Source organism: Passer domesticus, chromosome 10 (genome assembly GCF_036417665.1).
Source record: "Passer domesticus isolate bPasDom1 chromosome 10, bPasDom1.hap1, whole genome shotgun sequence".
In the NCBI taxonomy this organism is placed as follows: domain Eukaryota; kingdom Metazoa; phylum Chordata; class Aves; order Passeriformes; family Passeridae; genus Passer; species Passer domesticus.
In genome coordinates, this window is record NC_087483.1 from 6,324,198 (window position 1) to 6,347,625 (window position 23,428).

General features: G+C 47.4%; 1 protein-coding gene across 12 annotated transcripts in view; it reads left to right on the forward strand.

Annotated features, from left to right (window-relative positions):
• AGAP1 (ArfGAP with GTPase domain, ankyrin repeat and PH domain 1) overlaps positions 1 to 21,743 on the forward strand; it is a 307,984-nt gene extending 286,241 nt beyond the window's left edge. For all 12 annotated transcript variants that reach the window (XM_064433496.1, XM_064433498.1, XM_064433500.1 and 9 more), the window contains 2 exons: positions 12,902 to 13,157; positions 13,940 to 21,743. In XM_064433496.1, coding sequence (XP_064289566.1) covers positions 12,902 to 13,157; positions 13,940 to 14,143 — 460 coding nt within the window. In that variant the 3' untranslated portion in view covers positions 14,144 to 21,743. The remainder of the gene's footprint in view (positions 1 to 12,901; positions 13,158 to 13,939) is intronic.
• The last annotated feature ends 1,685 nt before the right edge of the window (positions 21,744 to 23,428 follow it).

The window sequence follows — 23,428 nt, forward strand, 5'->3', positions numbered from 1 at the left end:
CAAAGTGAATTCCAATGTTATTTAAGAGGTTAAGTAGAAATAAGATGCAGGTGACAGCCCAAGGCTTGGGGCATCAGGCACTGCTCTTCCTAGGTTGAGGTTTTTTTGTGAAGAGACTCCATAAAAATTCAGAATGACTGGGGGCAGGGGCAGTTTAAGAAGTAAAATTTGGTCCTGCCATGACTTTGGGGACCTTGCCTGGCTGAGAAGCAGGGAAGTGAAGGTTGCTTTGGGAATTCTTGCATTAGGAGGTCCTTGTTCTTTAAGTCCACCCAACATGGATGCTACATTGGTACCCTACCTAGGGTTGGGTTGGTCATGGCCCCAAGCCTGCAGGAGCACTCAAGGAACATTTGGATATCATGCTCAGGGATGCACAGGGTGGAATTGTTGGGGTGTCCATGCAGGGTCAGGGGGTTGGACTTGATGACCCTTGTGGGTCCCTTCCAGCTCAGGATATTCTCTGATAGGTTTCTGCATGTGCTTCTCCAAGGTCTGTACCTGGCTTGAGAAGCAAAAGAAAAGGAAAATGCATTCCTGGTGACTCAGGTTGCCCTGTGTTCCTGAGCAGGAGGCATCTCCGTGCTGCCATAGGTTACAAAGCTAAAACTAAAGGCTGTTTCTGGCCTTGTTCAGCAAAAATGAAGCAAAGAAGAGCATCCAAAATGCAGTGGTGCTTGCACAGAGGAAAAGCTGCAATTTAAGCTTTGACCAGAGGTTTAAAGCAGATGCTAAACCTTACAAAGTATTTATTGGTGTATTTTTCCTTTCTCTGAATTCCCAAATGACACTTGTGGATGTCACAGGGTGGGAAGCTGAGGGAGCTGCTGATTGCTGGTATTGACAGAGCCTTGCATGGTGCATGGTCAGGTACAAGGATGTAATTTAAGCACGGGGTTCACGGCTGGCTTGCGAGTGACGGCGAAACTCCCGCGTGTGACGCGTGTAATAAATCTGATTTGGCGCAGGATTAATGTGGTATTCAAAATGATTATTTACCATTTGAAGTTGAGACGTGGCTGTGCACGAGGAGGAGCAAATAGCTGAGCACAAGGCATCAGGGAAGGGTGCTCTGAGGGGAGAAGGAGAATACCTGCCTGCATTGTTTCACCAGTGTGGTCCCGGGTAACGCTAATGAAAATTGCACTTGAAATGCAGGATTGATTTGTGATGAGCTCAGCCCTAAAGAGTACATTTGTGGCATGATAACCTGATTGGTGGTGCTGCCTCTTGAAGGGCTGAGGGGGTCTAATTGGCATATAACGCACTATAAATTTATTAGCAGCCTCTGCTTCCCCATTGGTGGGCCTTCTCCTGCTAACCACCAGGAAATTACCAATTTTCAGGAGTTACTCACTCAAGTCGTGCCGCGTCTGGGTTTTACAAAGAAATCTCCATTGGTGCTCTCATAAATCCTGGCTCAGAGCTCCTGCAACTGGAAGGGGTCACTTGTGCAGTGGGCAGCTTGGACACCTTGTGTTGGCCACTCAGCTTGGGCCTCCTTGGCTCATCCCGACTCGCCACAAGCCCAAGGTGCACAAAGACCATTAGGAGGGAACGAGTCTGCTTGGCAACCCCTGGGCTGCAGCTGCCAGGGAGCAGAAATTACAGTTTTTTTGGCAGTCCACATCCAGGGCTTTGATGGCTCTTATTGATACATTCAGCCCCAGGGCATCTCGGGCAGTAGAGGATATACCCACTGTTCATTTTTGGATTTTTTTTTTTCAGGAGCACAATAGGAATATTCAGGAGCCAGTGTAATTATTTCAGTGAGTTCACTTTTAAGATTGAGTCACAAATTAGAAAATAATATTCACATGTTTCTTCTAATTGGTAACAGATTAGGGATATTTTATCTTCTTTAAATAATTTCCAAATGTGGCCTGAAGAGGGATTTGCAGGGAAGTAGCTGGGAGAGAGAGAGAGACAGAGAGAGAGGGAGGACTTATGCACCAGAAACACTTGGGCAAGAGGCTTTAATTCCTCAATTCTGGCTTTAATTCAGCCTTTAAATCCCTGCACAGCTCTCTCTGAGTTGCTCTCCAAGTGGAACTTGCTGTCACTTTTGGCAGGTGTCCCAGGTGCAGATTCTCTTTGCTGTCAGGTTTTCTGTGGGTTTCCCACTGTCAAACATCCACCTTATGGCTTGTAAATCATAAAAGCCTAAAGCTTTGCAAGTGATTAATAGGCAGAGGTGCATTGGAAAAGCTTCAGCAGGACCTGAGCACTTCCATGTCTTCTGAAAGCCACATCCATCTCTAGTCTCACTTTCTTGGGACACATTTGGGCAACCCCAGTGTTGCACATCCCATTGTTGGAAATGCACAAACAAAAAAAAAAATCATTGAGATTTCTGTTTTTTAGTCAGAGAAACCTCCTGGATTTCTCTGGGTGTTAACTGCTGAGGATTCTCAGGTCTTCATCCTTTTTATTCTAAAGAAATTCTTCATCCACTTGGCTTTTCTAGACACATGAGCAGATCTACCAACAGTCTTTTTTTACCTAATTATGATTTATGGTTTGAGAAGGGCATCAAACACCTGCAGCCCACTAAAACAGAGGTGGAGGGAAGTCCCATCACTTGCTGAATGGAGGGAATACTTTGGGATCTCTACCTTGCCAAAAAAGGCATAGTTTTTCCTAAATAAAAACAGCCATTAATAAATGAGACTGATGGAAGGGTCTAATGACATCAGTAATTTCCGTAGAGTCATTGGCATCAGTGAGATGGTTCGGGTTGGATATTAGAGAAATTTCGTTGCTAAGAGAGTGGTTAAGCATTGGAAGGGCTGCCCAGGGAGGTGGAGGAGTCACCATCCCTGGAAGTGTTCAAGGAATGAGTGGACACAGAAATAAGTGCCTTGGTCACCATGGTGTTTGGTTGAAACTTGGGCTCGATCTTGGAGGTCTTTTCCAAACTTCAGGATTCTGTGGTACTTGGGATGCAAATAAGGAGACAGAAAGTGAGGGGAGCAGAAGGGAGAACTCCAAGTCACTTGGGAGGAGCTGGACAGTGGAGAGGTCCCTGAAGCATCTCTGGAATGTGGATCTTAGAAAAGCTGCCCACAGGGATTATCCAGCTGCTTCTCAACCCCTGGACCTTTTCCTCCAAACTTGCCTGCCTGCCACTGCTGACTTCTGCAGAGCAAGCAGTTGGTTTTATTTGCTTGCTGCTCCAAATGTGTTTTTCTTCAGAGTCTGTGCTCAAATATGATGTTTATTACTTGTATTTTCTCTTTTATGTCTTACATAAATTCAGTCTAATGGTTGGAGGGTGTTCTTCTTTCCCAAATACTCCAAAGAGCATCATCTTACTGCTTCTACTGGAATTAAGATGCCATTAAAGCCCCATGAAAGGACTTTTGTTTCTCCTTGCAAACTAAACTGTAGGAGTTACTGTTAACAAAGGATCAAGAAACTTTTCTGAAGGTCTTTGTGAGGTGCTGCAATTAGACCATCCTCTTCCAGTTTTTGATCCTCTAGTAAAGACTTGAGTTCTCCTGGAGCCCACAACATGTCTTTTCCATTTTGGATCAGTTGGTGATCCTAGAGGTCTTTTCCCACCTTATTGATTGTATGATGGAAGCCTCAAGCAAACTTTCATTTGAGACCTTTCTACTCTGGAAGGCTGTCAACCCCCTCTGTCACTGTCATATTTTCAGAAAAATCCCTTTGCCAGGACTTGTTCTCCTAGGAAGCTGAGAAGCCTCAGAGAAAAATGAAAACAATAATTAGCTGATTGTTTCTGTTTTTGCTGCTTTGGGATGTGGTCTGGAGGTTGTTTACCAACTAGTCATTGTTTGATTGGTCTCACATGAATTGTTTTAACTTAATGACCAATCACGTCCAGTTGTGTCAGGACTCTGGAAGAGAGAGTCACGAGTTTTCATTATCATTCTTTCTAGCCTTCTGTCTCTATCCTTTCTCTATTCTTTAGTGTAATTTTAGTGTAGTATTCTTTAATAGTATAATATAATAATATAATAATATAATAAATTAGCCTTCTAAGAACATGGAGTCAGATTCTCTATTCCTCCTTCATCCTGGGGAGCCCGAAACTACCACACCCCTCCAAGTGTTTTTTTCCCCCTTTCCCTCATTATTTATAAGGCACTCTCAGTTCTGCTGCTCCTCCACTTCCCAGCAGGGCAAGCAGAGGAAAAGCTCCATTTCTCTTCCTCGGCGTGTTTGCCATGGGATCCGTTCCGAAGCCGCTCACGTCAGCCACTGTTATGGTATCCCTAATGCTGTGTGATGGGGGAGCACAGCCCTGCTGCACGCCACACTGCTCAGCCACAGGGGCACCTCACCAGCCACCTCGCTCCATCTCCCACCTGGCACGGATTATTGGGATTTATGCCTTGCAATATTTGTGTGTCGCTCCCCATCCGCCACCTTGGAGAAGCGTCACCGTCACAATTTCTGGAAAAATCTCTTTGCCCAGGATTCTTCTCCTGGGAAGCTGAGAAGCCTCAGAGAAAAATGTAAGCAATAATTACCTGATTTGCTTCTCCTGCGTTTTGCTACTTTGGAATGTGTTTGGACATTGTTTACCAACAGGTGGTTTTTTCATTGGTTGCATGTGAATTGTTTTGACTCATTGGCCAATTACGGCCAAGCTGTATTGGACTCTGAGGAGAGTCACGAGTGTTTCATTAGTATCTTTCCAGCCTTCTGTCTGTATCCTTTCTGTATTCTTTAGTATAGTTTTAGTATAGCATTCTTTAATATAATACAGATCATAAAATATTAAATTAGCCTTCTAAGAACATGGGGTCAGATTCATCATTTCCTTCCAACGTCAGAGCATCCCAAAAATACAAGAGAGAAGGGAATTTCTTTTTTTTTGTTTTTTCTTTTTTTTTCTTTTTTTCTTTTTTTCTTTTTTCTTTTTTCTTTTTTTCTTTTTTCTTTTTTATTTTTTTAATAAGTAATGGTTTCCCGAGCTCCGCTTAAAACACTGCTGCATTAAGCAAGGGTTTGCTGTAGGAGAAAATTAGTGTTAACAAATTGGAGATTAATGGAATCTTCTGACCTGAGTGACTGTATATCAAATGGCAAATTGAAATTTCCAGTCTGTGTTTAGGTACTGGCACAATGCAGTTTGATTTATACACTTAAGACATCAGGTTAAGTGTGGTTACACACGAGTAATGAAATGCATTAGGTACGTGTTTCCAATTACTATTCCCTGCATATATATATATATTTATTTATTACTGAAAACAGTCAAGAAGCAAATATACTCCTTGGTTTTAGCATTTCTAAGCAACTGTTGCAGCTTTTGGCTTTTTTTAGGTAATATCTGTGGTGTGCCCAAGTGTTGAGGTTGACCACACAAGAAATGGAAGCAGTTCACTCTTGTGTCTAGAACCACAAGTGATAACTCATTTATCAGCCTTTTTTTTTGGGTAGCCAGCACAGTGATATGGTTTGGGTTAAATTTTGTGTGGGTGTTTACCTTGATACTGATGTGCCAGCATATAAAAGGAATCTGATCCTGAACTCAGGAGCTTTCCTGTTGGTCAACAGAAGGTGGGTGTGAGGGAGCTGTTGTTCTGGGTTTTGCATTCCATACTCTTGTAAAGTCTCTCCTAAGACACCTTAGGAGAAATCCCATCTTCTTCCACTCTTTGTGGTGCTTTTTAAATTATTTTGACCGATCTGTGTGTTTAAAATCACAGTCACAGAATGGTTTGGGCTGGAAAAGATCTTAAAGCTCATCCAGTTCCACCCCTGGCATGGGCAGGAACACCTTCCACTATCTCAGGTTGCTCCAAACCCTGTCCAAACTGGCCTTGGACACTTCCAGGGATCCAGGGGCAGCCACAGCTGCTCTGGGCACCCTGTGCCAGGGCGTGCCCACCCTCACAGGGAGGAATTTCTTCCCAATATCCCATCTGTATCAGTTTAAACCCATTCCCCCTTGTCCTGGCACTCCAGACCCTTGTGAACAGCTCTCCCCATTTTTGTTGTTGACTCCCTTCAGGAACTGGAGGGCCACAATTAGGTCTCCCCTGGGCCTTCTCTTTTCCAGGCTGAACATTCCCAATCCTCTCAGCCTTTGCTCATGGCAGAGGTGTTCCAGACCTCTGATTGTCTTTGTGGTCTCCTCAGGACTGTGGTGAGCTCTAAATCCTTAGGATTTACCATTGTTAGGGTTTTTCCCTCTGAAATGTCGCTGGCAATGCTGTTTCAGAAAATTCTGGGGCTTTTGGGGTTAGAGGAAAAGAACAACTTGTGGCTTCTTCAAGGTTTTTATTAAATCTCTAGGGACTGTTTTCATTTCACATAATGGTACAGAACAAAGAAAAAAGGCTGGATTTTTATTGAGAAAAGATTTAAACAACTTGCAGGGCTTAGAGTTGTCACCCTTAGGATCTTTATTCTCAACTTAATAAGCCTTATCTTAGTACCCACAGTATCCCCTGCTGTTGTGTGTCACAGTTTTTGCTTAACTTTACACAGAGCAAACCTCAGGTGTGATATATTTTATCGAGTAAACCTTAAAAATTATTAGATGGAGTGTCGTGCAATGAAAACAGAAGTTGGCTGCAATTTTCTGTGATAAATCAGAGCCCACAATTGAAGGGTATTTATCTGAAAAGCCTGAAGTCAGTAAACCTTGATGTCTTGGCCAGGCTGGTCGTTAATGTTGGGCAGCAATAAATCCTGCGGGTGTATTAACACTGCAAGGAGTGCTGCTGCTTACTCCACAGAGGGGTAACCCACAAGTGCAGAAACAGCAGCTGTTTTGGGCTGTTTTGGAGCCCTGAGTAGGGGAATGCTTTCAGGAGAGAGGGGAAAAAGGTGGAGGAGCTCCACCGAATCCGAAAAATGATGATACTGGTGTCAGGCAAGCCGTGATTAATTTGAGAAGCACATTGAGCTTTGCACAAATGAGTGATCTCTGTCCCTCGCACACAGCAGGGCTTTTTTTTTCCCTGAAACATACAGCTATGAAAGGAAAACTGAAAAATTGAATAGGAGAGTTAATGGTGGAGAAGGTCCAAAGCTGGGGGCTACAGGAAACGAGTCCCTGACAGTGCAAGGTGCTGCTGGTGGGAAACTGCCTTCATTTCATAGAATCCTGGAATGGTGCAGGTTGGAAAGGACCAAGATCATCTCCTTCCAACCTCCTGCCATGGGGAGGGACACCTTCCAGCATCCCAGGATGCTCAGATGCTGGCCTTGAATTTGTCAGGGATTTGTGCCATTTGGTTTGGATGAAAAGGGCTGAGAGTAGAAGTAACCTGAATTTGGCATGACTTTGCAGCGCTGAATTGCCTGTCTCCTGGACCAAAATTTGAAGAGTGGGTTGAACACAGTCCTCAGGCAGATAAGTTGCCCATCAGGCAGCAACTAAATCATTTCCAGGCTGGGTTACCACACTGTTCACTTGGACCAGAGTCCACAGCAAGACACGGGTTGGCTGATCCGCGGCTTTCCTGTGGGGCTGCCCTTCGTCCGTCAGGGATGTTTAACTTGTAAGAAGTAATAAGCTTAATAGATAGACTTTATTTAATTATTAATGATCCCTTTCTGTCCTTACAGCTCATAAAACACCCTGCAGGTTGGCAAAACACTCATAATATTGATCAGGAGCCAGAGAGATATTTATTTCCTCTTTGCCCCGGCGCACATAAATCGCGGTCCGTTCCCTGGGCAGGCGGGATTTACAGTGGGCCCGTTTCTTCAAAGCTCTCCGTAATTAAGGAATAAATACCCATCGGTCTTTGTTTGCTGTCTGGAGCCCTCTTGTTTGCCAGGGACCTGGATATTCCCGGTGGGCTCGTGCCTTCCCCCTTAGCAACGCGGCCGGGCGGAGAGGCATGCGGGGCGCGGAGCCGCTCAGCTGCTCAGCGCTGCCTTTGCAATGCAGCACAGGGGTCTTCTCCTGCAGAGAGAGAGGAAGCCCCTGTGTTTTCTCAGCATATTGTTCCCAGCTCCTCTTCCATGCCTCTCCTCCCAGTTCCTGCTTTGCTCGGGGCAGGAAGGCACTTTGGAAATTCCTTGCTGCTAGCCCCTTTCTTCTCACCCTCTCTTCTTCTCCCCCCTTTTGCTGTTGCAATTAAAAGCATCGTGAACCTTTCTCCAACATTTCAATCCTTCCCCCCACCCTCAACATGTTCCTTTTACCCACCCCAACCCTGCATCACCAGCCCTGTCCAAAGCAGTGCCATTTATTGGGATCATCACAGAGGGGGATGTTTAATCGGGAAGCCCCGGCACATGCAGCTGCCCGGCGCCGGTCATTAGGTGATGTGTGCTCCTTGTGTGCTGGACCACGAAGCTAATGACACATCCTGGGGCTCTTCCAGGAGTTTGGGAGGTGCAGTGGGTTAGATTTACTTCATTTTCTTGGAAGAGACACATTAACCTTGTCAGCTGGCCAACAGGAGAGGAAATTTGGCAGAGCTCTTGCTGAGCTGGCCAGGTTACCACGGCGTTAAAGGGTTGTACTTCAGTGAGCAACCAGAAATGGCAACACACGGGCACAGCACCTGCACAGCCACCGTGGAGACACCTCTGAGAGGCCTCCTCTCTTACAGAATTAGTTCCTGTAGCAAGAGAGAAGAAAGGATGAAAAAAATTCAGGAGCTTTTTAGTGTTGTCAGAGGTGTGGAGAATAAAACTTCACTTCAAAGTGCCTGTAAGGAGCCTGCTCTTATTTCTGGTGGTGGGAAATCAGTGCTGTGCCATGGTAAATACCTGCTGTCCACTGTCTTTCTAATTCAACCTTCAGAATTCGATCCAGCTTTTTAACAAGTGGTGAGTAACTCTGGATAATGACACGACTTTTTAGTCATCCTTTTAGTCATGCTTTTGGAAGAGCAAGGCTGCTCCTGCTCTGGAGCTGTGGAATTCTGATGGCAAGTTCCCAGGCTCTCCAGCCACGTGCTGTTGCCTACTCAGGCAGTTCTGGGTCACTGCATGAGCACGACTTTTTTTCCCACCCTGCACATCCTCTTCTTCTTTGCCTGCTGATGTGACTCCACCAAAAATCTGTGAGGGACAAATGGAGGTGAAGGCAGAGGTGAATGAGAATGAGGAGGAGTCAGGATGGAGAGTGGATACCACCAGGATGAGGCTTCTGATGGCATTTGTAGGGTGGAAAACCCAGTGCACCACATGATGGGGCTGAGCTGTGTGGGATGTGGGCTCCTCAAGGAGCATCTCCAGTGCAAACCCACGGCTGGGGAACACAGTGCAGCTCCTGGAGCGAGGCTGTGCTGGAAGCAAATCTGCTTTTTCTCTTCTCTGATGCTCCCTGCTTACCCTCCCCCCTTCCAGTGCCCAGTATTTATGTTTCCACATAATAATGATGTGATGTGGCTGGCAGAGTAATTTAAATAATTGGACATTATCTTGAGAAGCAAGCACCTAATTAGATCAAAATAAACCGAGAACTGAAATTTTCATCTGTTTCTAATAACCTTTTACCTATGTACAGTGTTGCTGCTGCAGCAGGGATTTTGTTACTCACACCACTGTGTGTTCTCGGGGTTCACAGTGATGGAGACTCCTGCAGGAGCAGAGAGCTTGGTGGCACTTTCTGGACAAGATTGGTGACTCATTCCTGCTTCTGTAGAGTGTTTTGCAGTGATCCTTTGCTGTTTGTGCCCCTTGTGTGAAGGGCAAACACAGTGAGGTTTGGAGTCTGTACCAGCAGATACAGATCAGGGTTTGAATGCAGATATTTGGAGAGAAAAGGCTCAAAGAACTTCTGACCTTAGGCTCTGTTGTTCACTTCTCTAAGTTTGTCTAGGAGCTCATAATCTATTCATTTTGCTGCATATGAGGAAGAGGAAGCTCAGACCTCCTCCAGTGTCTGGTGTCATTGGGACCATCAGAGCATGTGAAGGTGTTTCTTCTGTGGAACAGCAGCTTTGATTTGCTCCTGAGACAAGGACTCCACTGCTGAAAGTTCTTGATTTGGAACCAAGAAAGAGTCTGAAAAGAGTCTTGGTTTGGCTTTGACAACTGCAGCTGGAAGTGTCTGGTATGGAGAGCGTCATTTAGAATTGCCCAGATTGCAATCAGGGGAGGAAAAGAGGGAAATATTTACTAGCCTTTATTTTAGGGACTGGTTCAGTGTCTTTCTCCTGATGAGTTGCTCTCCCTCACACTTCCTCGTGCTCTTATTCAGTTGATTTATTTAAAGGTATGTCAGTGCTGGCTGAAATGAAACACTGTGCCTCCTCTTCCTGCTTATTGCTGACCGCTCCAATAATTCATTTTTTAGCTCATTAACTAACAGGGGATGTGAGCAGTGGTCCTCCGGGGAACTGCAATGAGGTTAAGTGATCTACTGCTGACAACTCTGCTCTTGGACTGGCCTTCCTTGGGGGAAATGAAACCTCAACCAAGACAAGCTGTGGATCCCAGAAGTGAAATTGGGGCATCACAGCAACAATTGCAGTATTTATGTCTTGTTGTCAGGGTTTCCGAGATGAATGGGGGCGGCGGAGCTGCAGCTGTCTCCCAGGAAAGTCCCCAGGACTTCCCATCCAAATTAAATGGTTTGTGCCAGAGATGGAGGCAGGATGTTTGTGGACATTGGCTTTCTAGATGCTCGTTGGAAAGCAGTTCCTGTGTGTTGTGGCTGTCCATGAGGTGTAGTGCAGTGTGCTTTTCCTCCTACCTCTGGTGAGGTTTTGTTTTCATCCCTAACATCCAGATATTCCTTGTGCCCAGTTTGTACTGTTGAAAAAGACCTGAATCTCACTCCATACTGATGTTAGTGACGTGCTGTCCCAAACATCTGAGGCCTCAAAACACCTTTATTTTAATTTACAGTTCCACCACAACCCTTGATGTGACTCCAAAGGTGGAACTGCACCTTCCTGATTGAATTCATTTGGTGCTCAGCACTGAGGCAGGTCGCAGCATTCCTCTTCCTGTGACATTGGCTACTAAAGAGTTTCCTGTTCTTTCCCCAGCCTTTTGAGGCACTAGGACAAAACTGAGCAGGACTGGGGCATTCCTATCTCTCTTTCTTGCATCCTTCCAGGAGCATCAGGGTTGCCCGTGTGATGCACAGCAAACCTGAAATTGGAGCTGGTAGATTTGTGAGCCTCCAGCTTGGAGAGCCTCTGCCTGAACTAAGCAGTTATTCTCTCTCTTTAGCCTCACTATTACAGTTTAGGCTGAATGGTGGTTGGAAGTGAGAGCCTTGTGACATTTTTTTCTCAATAGAAAGTGATTTTTTCTTGAGCAAGCAGTGCTGTGGTAGGACTCAAAAGTTTCTCTCACTCCAAAAATCATCTGGGGGAGAGGGAGATTCATTTGCAGACCCTTGACTAAGCTAAAGAAAATATTACTTACATATCTGAGGAGTATTTTGCCTTCAGGATGTATGGACATATGAAAAATAAATTCCCAATAAATTGTGTGTTACTGTGGGTGAAACAGCACAGGTTGAATCACCTCATTTTCCAGTACAGCATGTTTTAAACGTGTCGTGGATGTGTTGGTTATACTCTCAATACCTCTGTGTGTGTTTAAAAATCATGTGAGATCTTTGCTAACATCCCTGAAGATAATCTAGCTCGATACTGGGAGTAGAACTGTTGCAAGAATGCCCATTTTATTGTAGATAATTGCGTGTTACTTTATCTCTTTCGTGGCACTGGTTCTAGTTTGGCTTTTTACCTTAAAAAATGTAATTAGAACAACCATGAATTAAAGATTCTGATAACAGAATTCCTTTTCTTCCTCCTCTCCATCTGGAATACCTGCAGCCATACTCCATTTATCAGATCCTGCCATCAAAGGTTAATTTGCAACTGCCCAAATGGGTTGTGGAGGGATTTTTTTTGGTGTGTCTTTTAGCTTGCAGGAGTCACTCAGAGGCTTGAGGTGAAAGAAGCCCTCTCTGTGTTAATTTTCTGTTTGCACTTTTGCTCTGAAGAAAAGCCCTGGCCCTGTTTGTGGGGCAAACTGTGGCCGGGGCAGGGAAGCTGTGGCTGCTTTGGGAAGCTGTGCCTGAAAGCATCCAGGCAGGTCACAGCAAGGTCACTCCACATGTCCCAGGAAATGATGCAAAACTAATCCAGATTTGCTGGTGGAAGGAGATGTTTACATAAGTATTTAAAAACAGATTAGGGCTAACCTGACACTAGATTACTGGGAGCAGTGTAAACACGGCTGAAAGGCGTAAACAGAGCTTGGCCTTTTGTACTCCAGAGGAGAGAATCTGTCACCGGGACCCAGTTGCCTGGCTCAGGTGATGTTTGTGGTTTTCACAGGCTGAGCAGATTACCTGAGGGACCTCTAAATGGGACTTTTTTGTCTGGGGCTGCTGCTCTCAGATCATGTAATTGTATGGTAATTTTTGAAATGGCGAGCGGAGGGCCTTGTTTGTAGTCCTTGTTCTGCTGTAACCTGATAGCACCAGAAAGCCTCTGGTGGTTCTTTGATATATCAGGAGGAAAAGGTGCTTCAAAGCACTGGTTTGAATTTTGGGAAAACAAGAGGAATCATCCTTATACCTTTGGGAGCATTACTCAGCTTGGAGGGGGACAAAGCCCCCATTTGGTTACATCTGGTCTGGGATACAGAAATTGGGTGCATTTTTTTGCAGTGTGTTCTCAACCTTAAAGTGGAACCTGGCTGCTCGTTGTGTCTTGGTGACACCAAGGGCTCTTGCTGGCCCAGGGCTTTTTAGGCCCTCCTGGCTGTTGTGATCCTACAACCCCGTGGGCACAGCACCCATCAAGGAACAGTAAGGTGGACAACACAAATATTGCTAAAAATACAAGGTTTGGGTGAAGTGCTCCTAAGGTTTGGGTGAACTGTTCCTGTAAGGGCTTTCTTGACATAAATTTGAAAGGGGAAACGACCTCCTTGTTGGCCGCGACACCAGGTGAGAGTGACCTGTCCCCTCTGGCTTCCCTAGGGAAGAAAAAGAGCTCTGGATACGCGCCAAGTACGAGCAGAAGCTCTTCCTCGCCCCGCTGCAGTGCCTGGAGCTCTCTCTGGGCCAGCATCTGCTGCGGGCCACGGCCGAGGAGGACTTGCGGGCGGTGATCCTGCTGCTGGCCCACGGCACCCGCGAGGAGGTGAACGAGACCTGTGGCGACGGCGACGGGCGCACGGCGCTGCACCTGGCCTGCCGCAAGGGCAACGTGGTGCTGCTGCAGCTCCTCATCTGGGTAAGGACTCGCCGCGGGGCTGGGCTGTGGCCCTCGGGGGGACGGGCCACAGCTGCTCCTGCAGGGCTTCACCGTGGCCTCAGGGTGGGTGCTCCTCACTGCACGCTTTCAAAGGGTGTGGAAGAGCAGGTTTCTGCCGCTCTGCTGCTTATTGGAAAGCGAAAAAAATGAAAAATTACGGACTTGAGGCAAAATTGTGGTCGAAAAACGAGCCTCCAGGTGGAAGCACAGGAATATTGACCAGCTTCTCCTCTTTGGTGGTGTTGTCCTTTTGTACTTTGTTGTTTTCTAGGCCTTTGAGCATCGGGGGGAGGGAATCTTTCTCCAGCCAGCCTAGGCTGACTGCTCCAGACACAGCTGATTCCCTTCCCACTGGGATACTGCTAAATATTTGATTTTTTATTTTTAATTCAGAAAAGGTGTCTGTTTGAACTGCCATTTCTCCACCATTCCTGACATTTGGTACTTACAGGTGGTCCCTCAGGGAGGGGGCAGCCCAGCGTGGGAAAGGAGGAAGGAGAGATTCCCTTAGCTTGGAATCTGCTGGGGCAGATTTTGTCCCACACAAGAGCCTCCCTCTATTTAGAAAGGTCTTTTCCGTAGGTGGCCCAGCGCTGCCTTGCTCGTGTTGTCATGCTGCTCCCTCACCCTCCCTCACATTCAATCCCAAACCCCTTCCCGAAATTTTCACACCACAGCTCCCCTCTTGTTTCCCCTCACACCCAATCCCAAAGCCCCTCCCGGAATTTTCACACCACAGCTCCCCTCCTGTTTGCCCGCAGTACGGCGTGGACGTGATGGCGCGCGACGCCCACGGGAACACGGCGCTGGCCTACGCCCGCCAGGCCTCCAGCCAGGAGTGCATCGACGTGCTGCTGCAGTACGGCTGCCCCGACGAGCGCTTCGCCCTCATGGCCACCCCGAACCTGTCCAGGAAGAACAACAACCGCAACAACAGCGGCGGGAGGATGCCCACCATCATCTGAGGGGAGCTCGGTGGCGCCTTCGCTGAGCCGAGCCGCATCCGCAGCCTCACATTCCTCCATGCCCATCGCAGCTCCGCTCTGTGAGTCCGGTACCTCTCCTTCTCCCTCTTCCCTTCGGCCCATCCCGAGCGCCAGGCGGAGCGTGGGGGGCCGAGGAGGAGCGCGGGGGCTGCGGGCAGGCCGTTGTTTTGGGGGACGGGCCGCGCGTGGCGCCGGCACCGGCACCGCCCGGGGGACACGCGGCACCGCCGGGGCAGAGGCGAGCCGGAGCAGAAGGAAGGAAGGAAAGGAAAGGAAGGAAGGAGAGACGGTGACTTTCCCTAAGTGACAGTGAAGCACATCAGAACATTTCACCTCTACGGAACGCGGCGACGCCTGGATTTCCATTCTCTTCTCCTGAAGAGCTTGACGGCATAAATCAGAAGCAAGCACAGAGTTTGTCAGGTTTGAAGCTCCTATGATGGTATGTGTCAAATCAGTTGTAGCTAATCTGTCCGGGGAGAATACTGGCTTCATTACACTTGTATAGTTGAGTTCTTCCAGCATTACTGCTGTTTAATAGAACATGATTAGTCATCACGGAGAAAAAAGCATATTAGCTGAGGAGGTAGTTACATGGCACGCTTCGGTGATTGCTTGGATGTGATTGCAATATTCTTAGAAGCATCATATTATCTCAGACATGTTCTTTCGAGCCCTTGGAGCCCTCCTTTCTAAATTCACTGTCATAATTTAGTATCTGTTTAATTTTTCAGTCCAAAGAGAGGAAATGAGTTGCTGAGTGTTATTTGACTGCAGTCTCCTTGGTGTAAAAACAAAATGGAAAAAATAAATAAGAGTAAGCCTGAAACACAAAAAGGAATAATGAATACCGCTATGGAAAACAACATTTCAAGTACGTTTGGTGAAATTAATAAATGCATTAAAGGCTAATTTTTTTTTTTGTTACGTTTTCAGCCAGCAGAAATAGGTTCTGTCATTTTGCCAAGGTAAATTGTGTTGAGTTTTTGGTCACTCCTGTGATGCATTGCCTAACTTATACAGATTTTTGTATTGTGTCTCTAGATTCTATGTATTTAAAATCTATTTGAATAAAAAAAAAGACCGTAAATATACATTGATTTTTTTTTTTTTGTACAGAAAATGACATCTCTGTTAATTTATAAACTGTAATGGATGTGAACTAAATAATGTGCAACTAGTTAGGATCTGTGGGTTACAGATCATTATTGTACATCGATAATATTCCCAGCAGTGAACTCTTCTTTCCAAAGCCTGTGAGGAACAACATATCAGAAGGAGATCAGGGAGAAAAAAAAAAAAAAGAAAAAGCATGTGAGACCTTTTAGAAAGGAGAAAAGAGGCTGTTCCTCAGCGCTGTAAATATATTTTACTCCAGAAGTCAGGAAGCTTTCACAAGCCAAGACAAAAAGCCCCATTCTGGCTGGGGGAAGATCAGATTTGATTAAGTTCAGAATTGATAGCCTTCACCGCGCGGGCAGGGCACGGCTGCGCTCCCTCCCAGCCCCGCTGCTTTCCGCAAGAAAAATGGCTTGTGCAAGTGGCCTGGACAGTTCATTTCAATTCCAAGTTTTAATACTTGGTTGCGTTATTTTGGTCTTGCATCCCAGCTTCTCCTGCTTCACACTAGCAGGATTCTGGCGTGGGGAAGCAGAGGTTTTGGCAGGCAGAAAAGTGATTTTTTTTTCAATTTTCTTTTTTCTTCAGAAGTGGCATATGGCAATGTGGGGATGGGGGCATGGTTTATCATGGAGAAAGTTGAAAACTCAACTGAATTTGATGGCAAAGGAGCAATTATGTGAAGGCAGTGAGGTGCACACAGCAATTTGCAGATCTACCTGCTCCTGTGTATTTCCCAGGCCTTTGGTGGTGCTCTTCCTTGGGGCTCTGGGTTTCACTCAGCACACAAATGGGAGGAGCAGTTGCTAAATAAACTGAGTGTGGACAAAATGCAAAGGAAGAAATGCCATGTGGTTATCTTAAGGAAAGCCAAAAAAAAAGAAAAATTATGGATTTGAGGCAAAATTGTGGTCGAAAAACGAGCCTCCAGGTGGAAGCACAGGAATATTGACCAGCTTCTCCTCTTTGGTGGTGTTGTCCTTTTGTACTTTGTTGTTTTCTAGGCCTTTGGGTATCAGGGGGAGGGAATTGTTCTCCAGCCAGCCTAGGCTGACTGCTCCAGACACAGCTGATTCCCTTCCCACTGGGATACTGCTAAATATTTGATTTTTTATTTTTAATTCAGAAAAGGTGTCTGTTTGAACTGCCATTTCTCCACCATTCCTGACATTTGGTACTTACAGGTGGTCCCTCAGGGAGGGGACAGCCCAGCTGATGTGCAGCTGAAGGGGATGCTGTGAAACCCCCTCTGTGTGCTGGTGCTCAGGAGCTTTGCCACAGCAGGGATTTGGGAATGGCCATCCCAGAGGTGCTAGAGCTGCCTCCTGTTCCCCCCAGGAGCATCCAGGGCATTTCTATCCCAAAAACCAAGTCCAGTGTTTCAAACCCAGGGTGGGCATGGTTCAAAGTGCACATTCCATTTCAGAGCTGGGTTTTTTTCCTAATTGAGATAATTTTCTGTACATGGTTTAATGCTCTCTTTGGGCCACCTTCCTCTGACAAGGCTGGGTTTGAGAAACAAGGGCAACCTGGCAGATTGCAGGTAGACAAATTTCGTGGTCCTTTCCTAAAAATCTTCTGAGGGCAACCCTTGAAAAAGCACTGAATATTTTTAGGAGAGGAAATTCCAGTATATTACAGGGAAAATTATGCATCCAGGCAAGCCAAGTGATGCTTTAATTAAGTGGTAGCACATTGCTTTTAACCTAAACGTGGTTTTCCCCTAAGTGTTGGCAGAACTGTGTTAAAGTGTGAGTGTGGGGGTCTGTGAGGAGGATTCCCAGCCATGGCAGAGATCCCTTGGAAGGTCAAGAGATCCCAGAATATCCTGAGCTGGAAGGGACCTGCCAGGTGAGGTCACCCAGGGTGGGGGACAGGGGGAAAGGCAGGGGGTGGGGTAAGCTCTCCTTGGCTGGATCCTGGTGGGGCTTGGCTTGGAGAGGCTTTCCAGGAGATGTGTATTTGCACTTTGCAGAGGCTGCTCTTGCAGCCATCCAGGTGCAGAATCAGGCAACGTCTCCTGGCACTTGGAGATCCCACGGGAATCGTGGTTCATGTTGCTTCCACTCCATTCTCCCACACCTTTCCCGCTCCTTAGCTCGTGTTTAGCCACTCTTTGCTTTTTTGGAACCCTTTTGCCAGGCTGTTCACACCCTTTGAGCATGTTGGGAACAAAACAAGCCCTAGCTGTGACCCAGTCCATGAGAAACCCCAGCAGAAGCCCGGCAGCCAAAGCTGTTTTCTCTGGAAGCAGAGTCTGTGGCAGTGGTTGGCATTGCACCCCACTTAACCCTCCCCCTCATCCCAGGAACCTTGAAATCCCCCTTCCTCTGCACTTTATCCATGACTAAAACACCAGGAGCAGGTCAGCCACTGGTGTTTCCTTGTTTCCATTGGTGTTTCCATAGTTCCTCCTCTCTTTGGCTGATTGCTGTGGAATTCAGTCGGATGTGTCACAGCTGAACCTGAACATTGCCAGGACAATTCACTTTTCCTTGCTGTTCATGAAAAAAAAAGACCCAACCTTGGGAAAATTCAGGGTCCTGCCCTGAATGCAGATATTTGATCAAGGGCTCCCATTACCAGATTTCCAATTTTGGTGGTAAAAAAAGGAGCAGGGAAAAAAGGAAAGCTTGGAGAACCTCGGTGCTGCTCGGAAAGCCGGGTGAGCTCCTGGAAGGTGGAGAGGATTTTGAAGCCTTTGGGTGCAGTGTAAAATAACTGTGTACACATTAGCATTGTTTAATTCCCTGTCTTGTCCCCCTTCCCTTAAATTATGTGTGTTAGTGCAAGAAAAAGAAGAAGCTTTAGCTGCACTTGGAGATTTCCCTGGGCCAGAGAAGGCCGAGTCACGTAGGGAGAGGAGTCGAGGTGGGAACACAGATCCGGGTTTGGAAGTGATCTCCGGCACTGTAATGTAGAATAATTAGATTATATGGGGTTGGAATAGCTTCAGCTTTTATATTTGTATGGAGATCGGGAGAAATGAAGTAATTTGTAGTTTCTAGTATAAAGTAGTGGTAGTGGAGACAAGCACAGATTTCACAAGGGGGTCCCCAAGGGACCCTTCCCAAACGTCTCGGGGAGCCGCCTTTGCACCTTAACAGGGATGGTTTTTGGGGTTTGTTGTTGGTGAAATGGTCATTTCATGTTTGGTTACGTGGTTGTTGTCAGAGGGGGGACTCCAGGGGAGCGTTGGGGACCAAACTTTGGGGCAGCTTGGCTGGAGAGGAGACAACTTGCCCATCCTCATCTCACCGTCAGGCATCCTCCTTCCCCCTCCTGGGGCTGCTACAGCGACCCTATCCTTAGGTGGGATCTCTGCCTGTGGATCCTCAGTTCCACACCTTCCATTCTTGAGGGTTTGTGGGTAAAATTTACTGCATAGAAAACCCAGGTTTGGACGTTCTGGTGTTTGCTGCACAACAGGAAAAGAAACAAAACCCCTCCGGAGTAAAGTTCTTTTCAAGGTAGAAAAGAAACACTGAACTACCCCAAATTAAGAGGTTCTGCAAGGAGTTTTGAGTTCCAAGCTACCAAAAAAAGAAGGTTGGCTTGAATGGTTTTATTGGAAAATAATAATAGAGCTCATAGAGCAAAACATCCAGAGCTGTAGATGGGTGAATTTGTTGGTTTAGGGTATTTGTAGGTTTTGCTTTGTTGTTTAGCATGGGCCAGTTTTTACAGTAAATACTGGGACAGTTTACCTTGAGTTGACTGAGTCTGTCCCACGCTTTAAAGGGAGGTTTGAGGGCTTTTGGCCAGGATTGTCAGGAGCTGTGAATAGTTCACGTTTAGAGAGGGGAATTGCATGATTTCTGAAAAGTAAGAGGTGGGTTTGGGGTTTTTTTTAGGGCCATCTTCAGCCCCAAATCGCCAAGCATGTTTCTGGCCCCATGTTTCATTTCAGGGTGACAGCAAGATGTGGGTGAATGAGCTCCCATCGTTGACTACCATGTTCAGGGGGGAGAACTTTTGCTTGTGGGTGGATAAAATAAAGCTGTCTTTGTGCATTTCAGCAGTTTTAAGCTCTTCATCTCCCCGTGCCTGCCTGTGTCCCAAACCCCCGTGGCACACTGGGTTCTGTTGGCAGGCACAGCCTCAGCTTCCCCTCAGCCATGGATTTCCTGGATGTGGTTTTTTTTAGCTTCCAGTGCTAAGGACTGGCTGTTTTGCAGTGCTTCAGAGCTACTCATTGTTACATCTGTGTGTTCTGTACAGAATGTGGAGGGGGGTGGGTGGGGGACACCTCAGAGGTCTCGTGGCATGCCTTGGGAACAGTGGCCACCTTGCTTGCTGGCAGTGAATGCACCCTGCTCTCCCCCTCTTTCCAGAGCTGATCCATGTGGGTTTTTTGTTGTTCCTGAGAGCTGAAGTACCTGAAAACACTTCCCTGGTCCTCAGGAATTGCAGGGTACAAGGAGGAAAACCCCTCACAGAGACAGCCCAGCCACATCTCTGTGCTGAAGGCAAACCCCAAACTCCTCCCGCAGGACCCAAGAAGGGTTTTGGTGCTGAATGTGGCATTTTTTAGCACCTGCATCCCAAAAAGCAGGGGTTGAGCTGAGTTGAAGTAGTAGGTGAAGTGCAGCCAGGGTGTCCTGAGCCCTCAGGTGTCACCTGGGGCTCACTCTGCACGTGCTGTGTGTGCTGGAGCCTGCTCCTCTCCCTGCTGTCAGGGACTGTGGGAGTGCCCTGATCACCATCGGGAGCTGGAGCCAGCCTCTGGCTGGGAGCTTCCCAGCTGGAGTCAGACCAGCCACTTCCAGGGTGGGGGACACTGGCTCCAGGGGTGGAGAGGTGCAGGGAGATGAGGTCCAGGCTTGCTGCAGCCTCAGAGGTTTTCCAAAAATCCAGCTCCTCCAGGCAGCAGCACTCAGCTTGAGAAACCTTGGCCTCCACGGCTGGAGGGGAGACATCCCTCCCTTGCTGGAGAGGGGAAATCCCACCTCGCCAGCCCTGCGGGTGGGAGGCTCCAGGGAAGGAGATTCTGAAGGTGGAAAGGACAGAGTCTTGCATTTCAGAGGCTCTATTTAATATCAGTTTGCTTGAGACTCATCTTTCTGGCTGATCCTGGGTGTGGGACCAGTGAGCTGCCAGGGATTCAGTGGCCCTTGGGGTCCTGCTGCTTTTTGGGGAGATGTTTCCCGGTGAGATGTTCCTAAGAGCTGTCTCCAGCCGGGTTCTCCCCCAAGGGCAGCTCCCCATCCCTCCCTCCATGTGTTCCTGGCCACGACTGGCTGCAGAATTTTGCTGTGGGGGTGCCCAAACTTGGGGTGCTGCAGGCTGGGAGCAGCTGGGCCAGCGTTGCTGACACCATCTCCACCCTGGCTTCGGTTTCTTGTCCTTCCAGGGGCAATCCACAGGGAGAGGGCAGGGAGGAGCTGTGGGCAGGGCCATGGCAGGGTGTGCAGGGACAATGGGAGCATCTCTCACTTCCCACCCCTTCAATTCCTTGGAAGTGCTGTTGAAACCCCCCCAGTGTTTTCTCCTGGGGTAACCAGGGACTCAGCTGGATTCTCACGGAATCTGCTGAGAAGAGGAGGGTGTAGCCTTGCTCTGAGAGCACACAGCTCCCTGCCAGTCCCAGGTGTCCAGGGTTTGTCACTGTCAGGGGCAGCTTTCAGTGGTGGGCTGCCTGTGGGTGCACAGACCGAGGGGCACGTGGGGCAGGGGTGTCTCCTGAAGCCCCAGGCACTCGTTCTGTGATGTTCTCCACCCTTGGAACAGCCCAGAGCTCGGATCTGCAGCTCCTGCTGCCTTAAAACCCCCTGGCTTCAGCAGGGTTTGAGCATATCCCAAAAGCTTGGCCCCAGCCTGCAAGGGCTGGGTTTTGTGTTCAGCCCCCAAATCTTCCAGGTCTTTCTGCTTTGTGGTGTTTGTCTTTCCAGTGGAGTAGGGAGGGAGCCCAGGTGAGCAGGGGACACCTGCCTGGGGCAGGGGCAGGAGATACCTAGCACATGGCAGGCTTCATAGCAAGTTTTGGGTTGTTGGGGTTTGGTTTTTTTTTTGTTTGTTTGTTTTCTGTTTCTGTAAATAATAATGTATAAATGATGATGCGACAGTGTGGAAATTCTAAAAAAAAAAAAAAAAAAGGCAAAAAAAGGTCTTTTGTTGTTGTTTTTATATTACCTCATCCAGCAAGTTTGTTTTACAATGACTCGATGATGCTTTATTTATATTGTTTGTACTGTAATTAAACCAATTGACAAACATTTCACTTTGCTTGTTGTTTCCTATTATTTGGGTTTGATTAAGTATGCCAGTTTGTATTATGTTCCCCTTTCCTCTTTCTCTCTCTCTACACGTCGAGATTTTTTGTGTCAGCTGTACAGTATTCTGAATAATTAAAAATAAAAATTAAAAATTAAAAAAAAAAGGAACAAAAAAGCTGTAAAGTACTGCAGAGAGAGGCTGCTATATTGTATAGGTCTCTTTCTAATAAAGACAAGAAAACTTGTTGGTTGCAGCTTGTTCTTTGCCTGAGTCTCCGTGGTTCCACCTGCTCCCTTTTCCTGCTCAGCTCCTGTCACTCTTTGCCAGCAATAAAGATGAGGGATTGTGCAGGGCCTGGGATGGCAGAAGAGCCAGTAATGGTGCAAATTGATAAATTAAAAAGCAATAAGTCAGCCAGGCCCTAATGGGTGTATATCTAAGAGTTGTGGAAGTGCAGGTGGAGTGAGTGACAGATCTCCCAGCCAAAAATATGGGAGCTTTCATTAAAAACAGCTCTTTTCCCTGAGGAGGGGAGCAGGGAGTGTTGCACCTTGGCTTTAAGGCTCTCTGGAGGGGATCCAAGGAATTAGGCTGGGAATGGTTACATCTGTATCTGCTAAATTTGTCCAGATGATCATTTAAAGTAAGGATAATAAAATATCCCTAAGGTCAGGATGTGGCATGGCCTAATCACTTCTGTGGAGGGAAGTGGTGGCTCTCCATGAGGCTTCCCTGGACCAGCTCAAACCCTGGGCAATGAGCAGCTCATTGACATTTATTTACAGTTTTAGAGGCCTTGTCCCAAGTACAGCCCCAGGAGAAATCAGGAATCTGAGCAGGCTCAAGGAGAAGACAAACAGGAGGTGATGGGGTTTTCACCAGGGCAGACTGGGAACTCACTGGAAGGGTCCCTGCAGGAAAAAAATTACATAATGTTGGGAGAGCTGTGTGGTCCTTGGAGAGCAGCAGGTAAGATTTCATAAATGTGCATTGAAACGGGGGGAAATTATGATTTAAAGATGATTTGAAGATGATTTAAACCACCCTGGTGCCCTGGTGTGAAGAATGAAATGAGACCTTTAGGATCTACAAGGGCACCACGGAGAGAGAACCAAAGCTGTGGTTTGCCCAGTCTGTGCTTGTCCCACAGAGAAATTAGGGGTGCCCAGAGATGAGGGAAGGTGGGAAAAGTGGGGTGATTTCCCTGGAAAAGAGGGAGAAGCAGCAGATTGGGGTTGGCTCTTTTCCTGACCTGGCAGTCCTGGTGACCTCAAAGCCACCAGGAGGGACAAGGTGCCCCAGAGCTGATCCTGCTCCAGAGGAAACCTGGCCAGGGCTGGAGAGGTGAAATGGTGAAATCCTCATGGTCTGAGTGGGGCTGCCACAGCCTGGTACTTGGGGGTTTGGGATTTGGGGTTTGGGGGTTTGGGATTTGGGGGTTTGGGATTTGGGGTTTGGGGGTTTGGGATTTGGGGGTTTGGGATTTGGGGTTTGGGGGTTTGGGGGTTTGGGATTTGGGACTTGGGGGTTTGGGATTTGGGGATTTGGGGGTTTGGGATTTGGGACTTGGGGGTTTGGGATTTGGGGGTTTGGGATTTTATCTTCTCAGCCTGATGTGCCCTGACCTCAGTCTGTCCACTGCTCATTGCCCACCCAGCCTCCCTCCTCTCCTGTCCCATCTGGGGCAACTTTCCTGTTTCTTTCCCTGCTCTTCCTTTCCAAGTGCTCCAGGGAGGCTCCAGCAGCACAGCGGGGGATGAAAAGCTGCAGGACTGCTCGTGGATGTTCCTTTTTTCCCCCTTTTTGGGGGCTGGTTTGTCAGGCAGCAGCTGCAGCCCTTTGTTCCTGGAAGGTTTCCCCACCCCAGCACCCAGGCAGCAGGGAGGTGGTGCTTTGTGTTCCTGGATTTGAAATGTGGACTTCCAGCCT